Here is a 16145-nt window from a genome sequence, read left to right as displayed (position 1 = left end):
TACTGAAAATGGCTTAACTAACAGTTTAGATGGGAGAAAACCACTTTCATTATCAGTTTAGGGAGACTCTTTGCTGACCACGCTCTTGACAATGGATTGCAATGTAGATTGTGGGGGTGGGGGGAGAAATATGTGTCGTCTTTAGCTTTTTTGAGCATTAAAACTATACTTTTGGAATGTCTACGAGACTTCGAGCATTTCCCTCTTGCCCATTTTAACCTTGTGTGAACCTTGAGCACTGAGGACACGTAGGCTAAATCTTCTGACTTGTTACCCACTGGATGACTTATCAAGGTTTGCATTATTCATGATACTACAAAACCCAGTATTATATTTTGTCTTATTGCAGAGTCACTGGATAAGGATATGATTCTTCAGCTGTTAAAGATTAGCTAGTTATATAGTATTGTAGACAAAGAAACCTTATTTTTAATATGTATACGTAGGTGTGGAAACTAGGAGTGCGGGGAGTGCTCCAGCACCCCCAGGTTTTACGTGGGGCCACTGGCTTGGGTCCTGGCTTGGGTCCTTGGGTCCTGGCCACCAGCCCTGTTGCCTGGCTGCTGGCCCCACGCCCAGGGCTCCGGGCCAGGGCCCCACTTCCAGCCTGTGGCCCCAAGCCCGGGACTCTGCTTCCCAGCCCTGCATCTGGGGTTCGAGTCCAAGCCTCTGGCCCTGTACCCCTGGCTCTGGTCCTGGCTGCTGGCCCTGTACCCAGAGCCTGGGGCTCTGCTCTTGGGGCAGTAGCTTCACTCACTGGCCCTATGCCTGGGGCCCTGCACCCAGCCCCCCGCTCCTGGGGTCCCAGCCGCTAGCCTCACTCCCGGGGCTCCACTTCTGACTCTGCATGTGGCGTCTCGTCTGTGGGCTCATGCTTGGGGCTCTGCTCCTGGCCCTGTGCCCACCCCCAGCCTTTCCCTCTTACCCCTGTTTGGGGTTGTCTCCCCCCCTCCCCCCCCCCGAGACACGGCATTGCTCCCGGCTGCAGCTGAGGGGGTTGCGGATAGGAGTAAGGGGCTGGATTTCAGTGCCCCCACTGTTATAAGGGTTCCAGCACCACTGTATGTATTTCAAAATGGTGTGCGTAGACCTCCAAGTGTAAGGCTGTAAATTACACTCAAAATTGAAAGTGGCTCCCAGAGTCCCTTGTCATACATAAACTTGCTTCAGTGTTGGTGTTTACACTTAATATTTCCATAAAACTATCTTGGTGTAGTGAAATGAAGAGTTGCTGTGTGGGATACTGATTTATCAGATGAACATATTTGTGTGATCAAATCACATAAGCTCGGGATTTGTCTTTTTGTTTCATGTGAAGCTGAGCAGCATTAAGTCATGCTATTGGTAGTGAATGGTATTCGTGCTCGATGATGGAAAAGCTGTTTAGTTTCTGTGAAGTAAAGAGCACTTTAGCATGAAGATTGCTTTGTCGTCACTATTTTTTTTTCTTCTGGAGTTCAGTTTATAGGAAGAGGTTATGTGAGTAACTAGTGAGTTCTCATTACCAGCTGTTCTTGGTAATTACAACATTCTGGACAGTAACTGACCTGGCATTTCAGTGAGTGGCACATTATGACCCTAATTTAGCAACCACCTATGCTCCCCTGGACATCAAGAGTGATTATTCTAAAAAGTGAAAGAACAGAAAAAGGGATTGATTTCTTTAAAGGGAGGAGTTGGCATTTAACACAGAATTCTAGAATGACGAATGAGTCAGGTACTCAGCCTTTCTGATCCAGCCCTTCTCCCCCCTCAGTGCTGTTAAATGGCCAGGAAAGAATGCTGGAGAACCCACACTGGTGTCTGGGGCATACCTAGAACACATTTAGTAAATGGAATAATGAAATCCAATTGGCTGATAGATTGAAGAGGCTAAACTTACAGGAGCCCAACCAAAACTGAAAAACAAGTCTTTTTTTTCCCCCTTCCCTCCTTGAGGACTGGGTGATAAGAAAGGATGGTTACAATTGTGAATTGTTTTGTCTTTTCCTTACTTCAGGCTGCACATAGTCTTATAAATATTTATATGTTCTGTTTCAGAGTAGCAGCCGTGTTAGTCTGTATCTGCAAAAAGGAAAGGAGTACTTGTGGCACCTTAAAGACTAACAATTTGTTAGTCTCTAAGGTGCCACAAGTACTTCTTCTCTTAATGTTCTGTGGTTTCTTTCAGAATGTGCCAAAAGAAATGTTTGGATCAGAGGGTGTCCTCAGCTGTTTGTGATCATGGATTATTAGAATGAACATATAAATTTGAGAATTAACTTACTTTGTTACCCCTATAACTACAGAAAAAATAGATTTATCCTTTTACTTTCTACAGGTATAGTTATATTGTGTGTCCTTAATTAAATTGTGTTCCATTTTCAGAATGCCTTTTGAGTTCACATGGCATAAATCAGGGGTTCTCAAAATTGGGGTCAGGACCCCTCGGGGGTTGTGAAGTTATTACATGGGTGGTCATGAGCTGTCAGCCTCCACCCCAAACCCAACTTTGCCTCCAGCATTTATAATGGTGTTAAATATGTAAAGAAGTCTTTTTAATTTAAAAAGATGGTTGCACACAGCGGCTTGCTATATAAAAGGGGTCACCAGTACAAAAGTTTGAGAACCATTGGCATAAATCTGTGTTTGCGTCAGTTTTTTCTAATAAAGTCTGTTATAGTGGCCACCTATCCCAATACTTGAATTAGATTTGTCTTTGAAAAAATGATGTTTTTAATACATCTGTGCTTTCCACTAATAATACAGCTTTTTGGGGTAGCTGAGAAGTGTAATGGAATTGAGCTCCACCTATTAAAAAAGGAGGCAACAAAAATAGTCCTTTTGGAGACTATTAGGCAGAATAATTGCCGAAAACAGAAGTAGCTCTCTTGCGGTGTCTAGCCCTTTGCCAAACTCCTGTCAGTCCATTGGCTTATAAGATAGATGACATGTGGTTGCTTTACAGCTGCTGACCTATTGATGGTCTTGTGACTTAGGCTTGGTCTACACTAGAGTTGGATTGACATAGGCTGCCTTATGTCGACCTGGGGCATGCACAAGGGGGACAAGTTGGGACATGCCCCCCCCTCCCCCCGAATTAATTGGCAGAGGCACAGAACTCCTCCAGCCCCGGTGCTGTGGCGGCAGCACAAAACCTGCCCCTCCAAAAGCAGTGAAATTTAAATTCCTTTGCACGCTCCTGTGTCAACCTAACTATGTAAGCGTCTACACTGCAATGTTGCTTCTGCCAGCGTAAGTTGCCCACTCCACCCACCTAATAACTCTCCCACCACGAGAGGGTAGTGCTTAGGTTGATGTAGATAGGGCGGCACAGTGTCTGTGTAGACACTGCGTTATACTTTAAATCATCTGTTGGCTGCCAGCCCTGCGTGGGGCTTATAGCCGGAGCCCACCCACCCCAGGGGTCCCAGCTGGAGCGGCCTGGTGATGGGGCTGACAGCTGTGAGCCCCAGGGTGGGGGGGGCGGGGGCGTATAGCTCAGACTGTGGGCCCTGGGAGGGGGGTGCCCCAAAATGCCCCACACAGTTAAGTCTGTGGAGATGCTCCCAGTGAGGACGTGCACCACCAACAGAGAGGGTGTAGTGTGGCCATGAGCAGCAGTGGCTGTACGTCGACCTTCGGCTATGTCTGTTAGCACTTCTGTCAGTAAAGTTTATGTCGCTCAGGGGTGTGGAAAAAAACCACACACACACACACCCCCAGAGCGACATAAGTTACACCAACAGAAGTGCTGGTGTGGATAGCACTATGTCAGTGGGAGATGCTCTCCTGCCGATATACCTACAGCCGCTCATTGAAGGTGGTTTAATTATGCCAACGGGAGAGCTCTCTCTCCTGTTGGCATAGAGCTGCTACACAGGAGACATTACAGCGGTGCAGCTGCAGTGGTATAGCTGTGCCTCTGTAAGGTCTCTTATGTAGACATAGCCTAACTTAGGTTGACTTAATTTTGTAGTGTAGCCAACGTCTTACTCTTGGGTCTATTCTTTTGTGTTCTGTTATCACCTTCAAGAGCTTAGAGTGTCTTGGCTTAGTACTAGTGGCTCTTCTCGCTCTCATCTCGGTTAGTTTGTTCCCACCCACACTTTTTTGGTTTTTGGAATCCATCTGCTCTAGTGCTGACTGTAGACTACTATTTTGGTATTTAGGCATGCCAATTTCATCTCAGTATCTCATGCTGTTTCTGTACAATTGAGAACATTGGCATAGTGCTAATACAGTGGTTCTCAACTGGGGGTCCGTGAGTCCCGAGCCGACCCGTGGGGTTAAAGCTGGGAGCCCCAAGGTCCCCCCAGTATCCTTTGGGGCAGGAAACCTGAGGCCCCTCTCCCACCCATCTGGCATCTGAAGCCCTGAGTTGTGCCCCACCCCCAATGCCCTGCAGGGCTAAAGCCCTGACCCCCACGCCCCCTCTGGGTTATAGAATTTGTATAGCATGGGGGCCGGGGAGGGAGAGCTCAGAAAGAAAAATGTAGAGAACCCCTGTGCTAATGGATCCACTTTTAGCACTTAACAGTCCCCAAATGGAAAAGTAAATGTCCCAGAACCTTCATTGAGAGATTTGATGGTCCTCACAATAAATTTCAGCTTAATCCATCCATTTTGTATTCTCATTGAACAAGAGAAGGGTAATTGTGTAACCTTCATACACAACCCCAGTGCTGTTCAGCAGTCCGCTCAGAAGCAGTCCTCCTGAAAAAGGATAGGCCTGATATTAAACTCCAACTTCTGTCATCACATTTTCTGAGCCAAAAATGGAACTGACTCTATGTTCTGCTGTAGCTGTAAGGAAATCTGAGACTTTGGTGCCTTGTTTAAAAAGCAGAAAGGAAATGGAGAGTGCCTGACTTGCTTGTAAATTCAGTGGAAATGCATTCTAGTAGGGGTGTGAGATGTCTTAGACTATGAGTGTATAGATGGGCTCACTAACCAGAACAGGTTGATGTGTTCTGAACAACCACGCTTTTCCAAGCTGCACATAAGAGCACTCAACTGTGGGCATTGCACTCCTTATCCATTCCCCACAAGACTGCTTAACTGAAATCTGCATCTGAATGGAATAGAAGCCAGATGAAAATAAACCTACAATCTTTTTGGTTGTCTTCCAAAGTGCTCCCTCTTCCTTCCCTACTCACTTGTTTTGCCAAAAATACTGGAGACAGGAAGGGAATTAAAGGATTCATAGGTGGCCTGTGAACAGGTGATTTTCCCACACTTCAAAACACAGCCCACACACTGTATAGGGCCAAAGCTCATCCCCTTTGTGGTGATTGGCTTTATTTGCAAAGAAACAAATAATTGCATTTCAGTAGCACTTTGAGACCCCAATTGAAATCATAGTTCCATTGTGTTAGGTGCACCTAGTAAGAGTCGTTCTCTGCCCCAATAACAAATTTCAGCCCAAGCCTTCTCCCCTTCTTTAATGCTGATAGGTTTACTCCCTGAGTTCTGTTGAGCCTGAGGCCTCTCAACCCATACTGTTGCATCCACCAGTGAGCCGTCAGGAATACATCGGCCGTTCCCTGCAGCATACAAACACCTGCTGAGAGGGAGGGCCAAGAGAAGGACTGCCATGCTGGTACAGGAGCTAATGGACTCTTAATTCTTGAGTGAAGCCTAAAATCTGATGCTTCTGTCTGCATTTGGGGTGTCAAAGATCATGAAAAGCACAAGTAAGTTACTTTCTTCTCAGTACAACTAAGCACATCTCTTCAATAATACAATAAAGCCTTTTTTAGAAATCTGTGGCAGGAACTTCTCCTTGAAAGTAAAGTGAAATGCAAAAGGAAGTTTGCATGTTAACAATTGATCTAATACACTTTCTATGTACCATAATTAAACAGCCTTGAGAAAAAGGGGCCCTCAAACTTACTGCCTTTTAAAGGAAGAAATAATCAATAAGAGCACTTTTTCCCCCAGGGTTGTGCATTCAGTGGATTTTTAAAGGGGTGGTGTTTAAATTTAGATTTTAAAAACTGTTTTTATCAAGTGTTCAAAACACTCTATCAAACACATCTGTGTGGAAAAAAAAAAAGTATGAAGGTAAAGTTATTTCATTTCAGAATAAAAGCTTGCAGACTGCTTCCTTGATTTCTGAAGACTTTTTTGCTTTAAATACAGTGTAAGCAAGGTTGGTGCAACCTATTTAATCAAGATTAAATCATTAGTCATTCACAATGTGGAGCTCTTCAATAACTTGAGGAAAACAAAGTGAAACGAGTGGCTTGCTTGTAGCTCTTGAATAAATATACTTAGTGCCAAAAATATTAAAATTAATGGAGTCAATCATAAGTAGGTTAGATAAAATACAGAAATGAAGTAGTTAGGTTAGTTAAACATGGCAGTGCTTTAAAGATGGGAGTAGCTAGGAGAGGCAGAAGAGAGGGGGATGGGGAAGGTATTGGCATCACCTTTGTTTTCTTTAACAATTTGTAACTACAAATTGTATAGCAACCTGGAATTTCCTCACACTTGTGATAGGCACGCTGATTAGAAGAAGATCTTGTATATGTAACGTTAATCATTCTGGAAAGCAGGAAGAATTCCGTTGCTGCCAGGAAAGTATTGAGGGCTTGTCTACACTCTCAGCAATGTAGCTGCATTGGCTTAGTGAAGACGCTACCTATGCTGACAGGAGAGTTTCTCCCATCAGTGCAGGTACTCCACCTCCCTGAGAAGTGGTTGTTATGTCAATAGGAGACGCCCTCCCATCGACATAGCACTATCTACACTAGGAGTTAGGTTGGTATAACTGCGTTGCTGAGGGGTGCGGATTTCCGCACACCAGAGCGATGCAGTTATAGCAACATAAATTTGTAGTGTAGACCAGAGCTCAGTAAAGTGGAGAAACTTGCCTACAGTGTACTGAGAAGTTGTAAAGAGATGGCCTTTTATTTGCCTTTTTGAGGTAAACTTTAATGCATGAGAAATCTAATCCTACATCTGTTTCAACACAGCACTTTCATTTTAAAAAATAAAACCTCAGCCCCCATCTTGTTATAATTTTAATGATCTTACTGGGTAATGTGCATCTTGGAGAGTTCCTCCTTTTGTGTTGAATTGTGATAGCTGATATCCTTTGGACTTGGCTAGAGTAGATGTATGATATACTTCGTTATGCTTAGTTTCTCCATCTGCAAAATGGAGATGATACTTTCCTTTGTGGAGTGTTTTGAGATCTACTGATTGAAAAGCTCTATAACAGCTAGTTTTTGTTGAGGTGGATTGAAAGAGTTTCCCACAATGGTTTCCTATGCTGTTGAACTCCATATGTTGACTGTATGTAGGATGTATAGGTCTGTTTGATCACTTTTCACTAAATCATCCTATAAGGACAGCCTACTCTGGGGAGAGTTAGAAGGGTCCAGGGAATAGGAAGCCAACAAGGAAGATGCTCCTGGGAAAGGGCTGCTTCTGTTTTATGCTTATCACATGGAGCTTGCATTAGAACAAAAATTGACAGTCCCTCTGTAAATTTTAGTTTTTTAGAGTAGTTCTCAAAATGGCATCCACTGACTGCTCTGTCCAGTTTCCACCATATGTCAAAATTGAAGTGAGTCTGTTGCTTTTAACTTGGGCAAAGATAATCATGCCATCAGCCTGGAAACAGAAAAGTGATTTGAAATATTTGATAGAGTGACAGACACAGAGAAATGCTTTTAAGATCTGAGTTTGTGTCACTGAGCGTCATGTTGGCTCCAGCTAAATTGCAGGTGATTTGGGTGGAAGTAGTATATTTTCTCTGAATAAGTTGCTAATTCTTTTCTAAAAAAAAGGAGGGGGGGGAATTCATATGAGGATTTCTCATTCTTTACTTCCTACATTTTTTTTTTTAAATATGGAATCCTTAAACTGCTTTTACGAGTTAAGCTTGTAGATATATTAACTTCTATTTGACATTTATTTAAATAGCAAGGCATTTTACCAGCACAGAATTTTCATCTTTTCTTTAAATTCTGAGGGTGTTTAGAGGAATTAAACAAGTTTCCAAAAGGTATTTTCTTTAGTCATAAAAGTGAAATTAGATTTGAGGTGGGGAGAGGGAGAGAGTTTAGACAGATAGGAGCAGCCTGGGACAAATGGAAGGCAACACTGAGAGAATCCGTTTTTTTGTTTTTGTTTTTTTTAACTATCTCCATGATATCAGGTATGCTCATATAACAGTAGGCTTTGATGGCCCCTCACAGTAGCAGTAACTGTTGTTATCATGGTGGATGCCTCTGTACAGTTGAAGTTACTGTGGTAACAATGCTGAGCACTAACATGACACAGGCAGCTTTTAAATTTCAGCTTGTAGCTTCAATTTTAACAAAGTTTTAAAATCTTCAAAAAAGGTCTCTGCCTTGCCATGCTTCTGATGGCATCCTTTTTAGTAGTCTTTGAAGTGACGTGACACTTTTAATTTATAGCACTTTACTGTGCCCAAATAGGTTTATAAAGAATTGATTATCCAGCACAGCTCTAGTATTAGTTAAAGATGGTTGGAAAATTGGCTGTTGATCAGATTTATTATTTTATTTATTTTTAAGGGAAGTCCAACAAAAAAAAAAACTTTTTACAAAATTCCTGACAGTGGAGTGGCAGGATGTGCATCTTGAACACAACTGCAGTATCATCCTATTTTGCAAACAGTTTGTGGTTCCATGTTAAGGCTGAGTTGAGTTTTGCACTTAAAGCAGGAATTCAAACACTTTATGCATGAAGAAAAGAATATCCTTCCAAAAATTGCAGTACTTTTTGAATATAGAATGAGAAATATAAATAGGTCACATTTAAAATATACAAGAGGCAAATTCTTTCAGATCAAATTTGGAGCCTTGGATTCTCCCTCAAAATAGGAGTGAATTTATTCCCAAGCTTACCCTTTTCAAGGCGAGAAGCTTCCCTGCATCAAATAACTTGACATTTCATAAGATGCATTCTAGTTCAAATTTCCTCATTTGCAAAAGTGCAACAACTAAATGAAGTTAAATGTCACATTTTCAAATCCTACTACATTTTATGAATGTTAACTTCATGATTCACTGGCAAATAGAACAGACTCAAGGTCATTAAAGTGAGATAAGTTTATCCTAAAGAAAAGCAGGTTAATGCTGTTTTTTGGGAATACTAGTTGTAATGTTAGGATATCTAATCCATTTGAGTTGCTTTGGGCCAAAAAATAAAATGCATGACAGCAGATTTAATTTTCAGCATACAGAACCTTTAAGGGACTGTGTTGTGAGCCTCTACTGGTACAACCATTCACAGTGTTTAGGGCAGTGGTACACAATTTTTGTAATGCTCGAATCCCACTGGCAACCTGCTGAGAGCCAGAGTTGTGTGTAATTTGCATATAAATGTACATAGGATTTTAATAAGAGAACTGCCCCCCCCCATGGTCAAACACACGTGTAAAAATTGGGCACTTAAATTGGTAGCCTGGCTTTCAAAAGTGCTGTGCTATAGACAAAGAAGTGTTGGACTTTTTGAACTGTGCTGGTGCTATAGACAATATCCAGGTGCCCATTCTGGGCTTACTCCATTAAGTCAATACCTTAACAGAGAAGGCTGCAACTTCCTGGTGATCCAAGCATTGGTGTATCGCTGTGGCTGGATCCTGCGTGGATGTTTAGATGGGGGTGAAAACATGCGTTATACCTTTTTAGTAATGCTCCACTTCTCTGCAGTGGACAAAGGGGCATGGTATTCTCACCTCACAATGGACATTAATGTGGTATCCAACTTCACTGTCACTCTACAGACCATGAACACCAATAGATTGAGTCACGAAGCCAAACCTGGCTCTGCAAATCTTGATGGATAACAGCTCAATTAGAGCATATCTACAGCTGGGAGCAAGCCTCCCAGCCTGGGCAGACAGACTTGTGCTAGTGCACACTAAAAATAGCAATGGACATTGCTGCACCAGTGAAGGCTTGGGGTAAATACCTGAGTTGGACCCGCCCAACCTCCTGGATTTGAGCTCAGGTGACCAGCCTGAGCCATTGAGGATGCAGCAGCATCCATGCTGCTATTTTAATTGTGCTACCTGAAGCCCCTCTAATGCAAATCTGTCTGCCTGGCTGGATGGCTTGTTCCCAGCGGCAGCGTAGACCTTCAAGCCTTGATGGGCATAGCCTTGACGTGTAATCACAACTGTTCTGTGAATATTTGGGTACCATTGCAAGCACTAGTGTGTATATGTATGTGTCATGCTATCGGTGTGCTAGGGATTTGGAGTTGTTAACACTAAAATTATGTAGTGTAGATGGGGCCTTTTATAAGCAGGAAAGGCAGAAGCTTTCACAGCTCTAGCCACTGCCACTTGCTTCTCTATTCCATAAATATTTATAACTTGCCGAGTTTTATGTATAGATCATTGACTCATGTCCTCAGATGTGGAGAATGTTTTTATGCAGGCAGATTCTTTTTTTAACATTTTAAGAAGAAAAATGAGATTCTTACCTAAAAGTGGATTTGATTGTATATTCTAAGCAATGTTTTGTCTGATGTGCTGAGCTTGCTTTAGCTGATGGTGTAGCTAGTCATGGCTGCCCGAACCTACATGTTTGTGTGCTTTAGAACAGTGGTTCTCAACCAGGGGTAAGCGGAGGTCTTCCAGGAGGTACATCAACTCATCTAGATATTTGCCTAGTTTTACGAGAGGCTACAAAAAAAGCTCTAGCCAAGTCAGTAAAAACGAAAATATACAGATCATGACTTGTTTAGACTGCCATATATACTATACACTGAAATGTAAGTACAATATTTATATTCCAATTGATTTATTTCATAATTATATGGTAAAAATGAGTCAGCAATTTTTCAGTAATAGTTTGCTTGTGACCCTTTTGTATTTGTATGTCTGGTTTTGTAAACAAGTAGTTTAAGTGAGGCGAAACTTGGGATATGCAAGATAAATCAGACTCCTGAAAGGGGTACAGTAGTCTGGAAAGGTTGAGAACCACTACTTTAAAACACTCAGCTTCTAATAGTAATTAAAAGGACATCAAAGGAAATGAAGTCACTAAGATAGACTAGTGTACATCATTATATGTGGACAAGGATCATTTTTTTAATTCCCCAGACTTTTTGAGATGCATACCATAGGATCTCTTCTAAAGTGCAGCTTTCTCCTGCTCTGTTAACTTTGGAAGGGAACACATGCAATAATTGATAGTATTTTTCAAAGGTATTGCCAATGAGATTTTTAAGCAGCTTAATTTCTCATAGGTCCTGTGGGGGATTAAGCATTTTGGGATTTTGTCTTTTCTAGATTAAACTCTGCACTCATTAGAGATGATGAAAAGTTAGTTGTTAGATGGACTACCCTACCATTATTACTGTTTAGAAGGATTATGTTATGTGTGTGTTTGCACAAATATCATTTCACAGCTACTCTTGTTTTTCAAATTCTGAATTTTAGAATCCTAAAATATAGATTTTTAGAATTACATAGAATATTGTATTTGTGAGCAAGGTCAGTACAGTGCCAGCCACCTAGGAGACCTGTACATGGAATTGGATGTTGAAAGTTGGGGATTGAGCATGAAATTGAGCACCAGTCTCAAACAATCAGAGTGCAGCCCTTTAAACACTCATGTTTAAGAGGTTTACTTAGCTATTTATATTTGGATTTATATAACATGTATTTATCCAAGTTCTAAGTATTATAAAGAGCTTTTTAAAGCACCATTGCACTGAAGTAAAATACAGCAAAAAAAGACCTTTGAGGAATGAATATGTTCACCCTTAAATTCTGATATTGGAATTCGGCATTAGAGAAAATCAGATTTCCCAGAACCAAGGAACTTAAAGATTTGTAATATATTATAGTTCAGGCTCAGATTAGGCTCAGCTTAGGCTCAGACTAAGTTCTACCCAGATCATCAGTGGTATTTTCTAATTATGTTTTAAAGATGTTGGTCTATCCCTTTTTAAATGTAATTGCCACTTAATCTTATATTTAGCAGGGATTGCAATGCTAGTAGTACAAAATGAACTGCTCAACTGAAAAGTGCCTCATCACCTTTGCAAGGGAACAAACACTTTAAAAGAAAATTGAAGACTTGGTCAGATAAAACTTTAATTTGTTTTTCAGTTACTTATTGGGTAAAAATATTTTATGGGAAAGTGCTTCCTCTTTATTTCTTGGAAATAGTATTGAATTTTTATCTAGCCTAACTAGAGTGAGTGAGTGTGTGCATGTGTGTGTGTGTGTGTATGGTTGGGGGTTTAAAAAATATGGTTAAGGGGTTAAAATGTCACTTCTCAATAAAACATTCCTACTTAATGCTGCTCTTCAGTCAAGTTGTTTCCACAAGCAGTAGTCTGAAATGCCAGTTTTAATTACCAGCTTTTTTAAAAAATAGAACTCACAACTTGAGTAAAATTTTGTATGCATACAGCAGCTTCACAAGAAGATTTCAAAGCAGTTTCCTGCTGTGCTTAAGCAATATTCCCATTTGAAAATTGAGTACTACATCAGTTTGCCCCATCTTTTAATTATTTATTTATTCAGTACTTTATTGTTGCATTCAATCACTCACTGGGAAAGTAGGCTCACCTTCAGGACCATCATTATTTCTGCATTTTCTTTCTCTTCTTTCTCTATCTTCTGTTTTCCCTCTTCCCAGTGGATTTCACTTTTAGCACTTTTCCCATGTCATCTGCTAAAGTGATGAGGCAACAAAACAGTTAAATGTCAGAATGTTTGCTTGCTGGCCAAACTCAGGCAACAGCTGAAACCTCTCCAGTGACAAAAGAGCTCCAACTTGTTCTGCCATCTGCTTGCTCTGCCTTGCTTGTTACTGTTGCACAGTGTACATAGCAGCTCTTGCATGTCAATTCATAGTTTTTACCAAACATTGATAGTAATAGCATATACATACATCTAGACTTGAGTCAGACACATGTTATGCATCCCTGAAAACTCTAGATATATTGATGTGTGCATTTTGATAGAGAAAGGTGAACACTTGAACCCTGTTATTTAATTAACTGTAAAAATCACGTGCTTTCAAATGGTCCCTCAATAAATTAGTCTGAAATACAAAGTACTGTGTAAATACTTTTAATAAAGGGTTATCTGTGGGTTCATAGCAAATCAAATTTGAGCCCTTTTGTCACTGGTTGGAGAGACTTACCTTGTCCTTGAAAATGGCCAGCACATAGCTGTTATAACTTTGTGAACTATAAACAAAGTACTCTGCTTAGAGCAGTTACCAGAATTGTCAGAAAGAGGAAATTACTTTATTCTAATGTTACTCACTAGAGCCAAGTCTTTTAATCTTCTGAAGGATATTTAAGGTAGATGTCTTGTAGGACATCCATTAACTGTATTGGTAACAGCTTCATAATGGAGCTCTTTGCAATGTGAGTACTATGAGTTTAAATTACAGGGTTTTTTGTCTTTAGGTGTCAACGGAAACAATGGCGGATAGACCTGCCATCCACTAGTGTAGTGATCACCTTCCACAACGAGGCCAGATCTGCTTTACTTCGAACTGTTGTCAGGTATACAGAGAGAGATCCTGTTGCCCTGCAAGCCACTCCCATAACTATAATATGGAAGGTGATCCCTAATTAGTTATCTGACTTCTCTTTTTTCAGTGTGCTTAAAAAGAGCCCATCACATCTTATCAAAGAAATCATACTGGTGGATGACTACAGCAATGATCGTAAGTACTATCGTGGGGCCTGAGCCTTCAATATCCTTATTCATGTGACTTGGAGTTCGGAGTTTCAGGTTCAGTATTTGATCTTAGTTTTGTCAGATTCATTGTCATTGCCATTTAACTATGAAGAAACATGCAGTATGTAGTTCTTGCTGGGTGCAGATCAAACAGGAGAAAGAGTTTGCCATAGTATAAATGTTTTTATTATAAACTTCTGGTATTTGCACCAGCCATTTGATATCACTGCTTTAAAAGGGGGCTGACACTTCAACAATTCATACTGCTACTAAGAAATAGAAATATAACTCACTTTTCACTAAGCTTGGACAATAAAATTAGGCCAATCAGTATAAATTCTGTTTACAAGTCAGCGTCTACTTCATTTCACTGGCGAGTTCAGATATATTAGCCGGATGCTGCAAAGTTTGGGTTGTAAACACTGCAGAGACGTAATACCTTTTTAAAAAATGTTTAAAGAAAAATAAGTTAATTTTTATTAATATATCTTGTAAAAGCCTATTTCTACAAAACGTAAAAGTTGCGCCTAAAATAAAGGTGGCAGGATACCTTTAATTTACAGGAACATACATTTTGTAGCACATTAGAAGTTCATCACATCAGAAATATTGGGAAAACTTAAGACAAGCTCAGTTTTTCAGTTGAATAATTTTTCACCTATTTGTGACGAGACGAGAGATTCATTTTGCCGTTTTATTGATTTATAAGTATGTTAAAATGTAAATATTTTGAAACTTTAATTTTTTGCTTTTCATTGGTGAAACAGCTAATTTTCTGATTTATTTTAATGATTATGTCAAGTTGCATGTCATTTATTTAATTCATGTCTCACCTAGCTGAGGATGGTGCTCTGTTGGGGAAAATTGAGAAAGTGCGGGTCCTTCGAAATGATCGTCGAGAAGGTGCGTTTTGTGAAATTACTTTGGGGAGGGGAAAACGTAGGCCTAAAAACAAAAAGTAACTACCTTGGAGAACAGTGAACTTGAAATATTTTTTTTTAAAATATGTGCTGTGTATTCTGTATCTCTTTGTGCAAAAAAGTATACGTGGATTACTAGTGCAACAAAAAAAAGTAATGTTTAGGTGTGTCAATAAGGTAACTTTCCAGTCTGATTCAGGCACTTCTTTCCTCTGTCTTGCTATCCTTCCCATTGACATTGCACACTAGTCTCTCGCTTCACAGCATAGGAGCCCTTCAGACAGCAGTTTTTTGAATATGGGGTTTAAAACCTTAGACATGGGAGACTGTCCTACAGCTGTTTGTTGATGTAACTTTTGTGAGGTTGACAGCTACTATAGCTGAGAGTGAACTATCAGATATGTCCTTATTCATGTTTATAAATATTTGCCTACTAGGCTGCCAGTCTTGCCTCTGGGGCAGCCAGAATTATTGGATGTTTAACTAATTATAAGAGATTGACACACGTGAAACCTCTTGGCACTGTATAATGAAAGGTATACTTTGCACAAGAATTTCCATTATGCTGAGTGTTCACTGCTTCAATATATTGTTTGGACTTTGCTTGTAAGCAATACTTTGGGAGGGGAAAAAAGCATTGATGACTTAGAACACTCACTGGAATCTGTTGAGTAAGGGGGTGTCATTTTTCAGATCATAACTGCATTTAAAGTAAAAAAGAACAAGATAATTGTCACTGGAATACTGATTTAAAGTTGAGATCTTAGTGTGATAACAAACATTTTCAACTGTTTTTAACTCTTCACAGTACTGTAGAGAGGGAGAGCTAAATTCTTTCTGGCTCATACATCTAGAGAGCAGGATTGCACAAGTGTAACTGAAGGCATAATTTGGCTTTTACTAATCTTTTACTAATAATGCATGTCCCAGAAAAAACTATTTATGAACAATTATGAGAGTGGATTCATTTTGCATGGTGTTTTAGAGAGATTAGGTATGATTCCTGCCCTGAAGAACAAGCAGTCTGTTTTTATTAAGATTTTTTCCCTAAACGTACAGCCATATACAAATTTACAAAGAACAATATGAACAAAAAACAATGCATTGAAAACATTTTAACATTTTGTTGTCATCAAAAGCATGTGTTGTTATTATGTAGAAAACAAATATAGAAAGCAAATAAGTATTGTACTAAATTGATACCTTATTGATCTGAACATTAAAACTTAAGAGGAGCAAAAATAAGAGAAATGAAGTGTCACATAAGAAATTAGAAAAGCAGAACATGAAGATGGACAAAGGCAAAAGGTAGGAAAATGAGAGTATGAGTTAAAAAGGAGTCATAGTAAGCAAATTGGAAAGCCTGATATTTTTCAGGCATAGTGCAAGAGAGTAGAGAAGGAATCTTGGGAGTGGAAGTTAATGCAAGCAAAATCCAAAGGTTGTATTTTGGGAAAAGGGACTTGAAAGAGAAGAAAGAAGATAGTTGGTGCCCCAGTGGGATGTTCTACATGGAGGGCGCAATTAATTAAAAACAAAAAGTAAGG

The 16145-nt window shown here is 40.1% G+C and overlaps 1 protein-coding gene across 2 annotated transcripts in view; it reads left to right on the top strand.

The window, feature by feature from the left end:
* GALNT2 (polypeptide N-acetylgalactosaminyltransferase 2) overlaps window positions 1–16145 on the top strand; it is a 156768-nt gene that overhangs the window by 91691 nt on the left and 48932 nt on the right. For both annotated transcript variants that reach the window (XM_084623353.1, XM_084623354.1), the window contains exons 4-6: window positions 13402–13500; window positions 13597–13664; window positions 14516–14581. In XM_084623353.1, the coding sequence (XP_084479479.1) occupies window positions 13402–13500; window positions 13597–13664; window positions 14516–14581 (233 nt within the window). The remainder of the gene's footprint in view (window positions 1–13401; window positions 13501–13596; window positions 13665–14515; window positions 14582–16145) is intronic.

The sequence above is a fragment of the Lepidochelys olivacea genome, assembly GCF_965140295.1.
Source record: "Lepidochelys olivacea isolate rLepOli2 genome assembly, chromosome: 3".
Classification (NCBI taxonomy): domain Eukaryota; kingdom Metazoa; phylum Chordata; order Testudines; family Cheloniidae; genus Lepidochelys; species Lepidochelys olivacea.
This window is presented reverse-complemented; position numbering and strand designations above follow the sequence as displayed.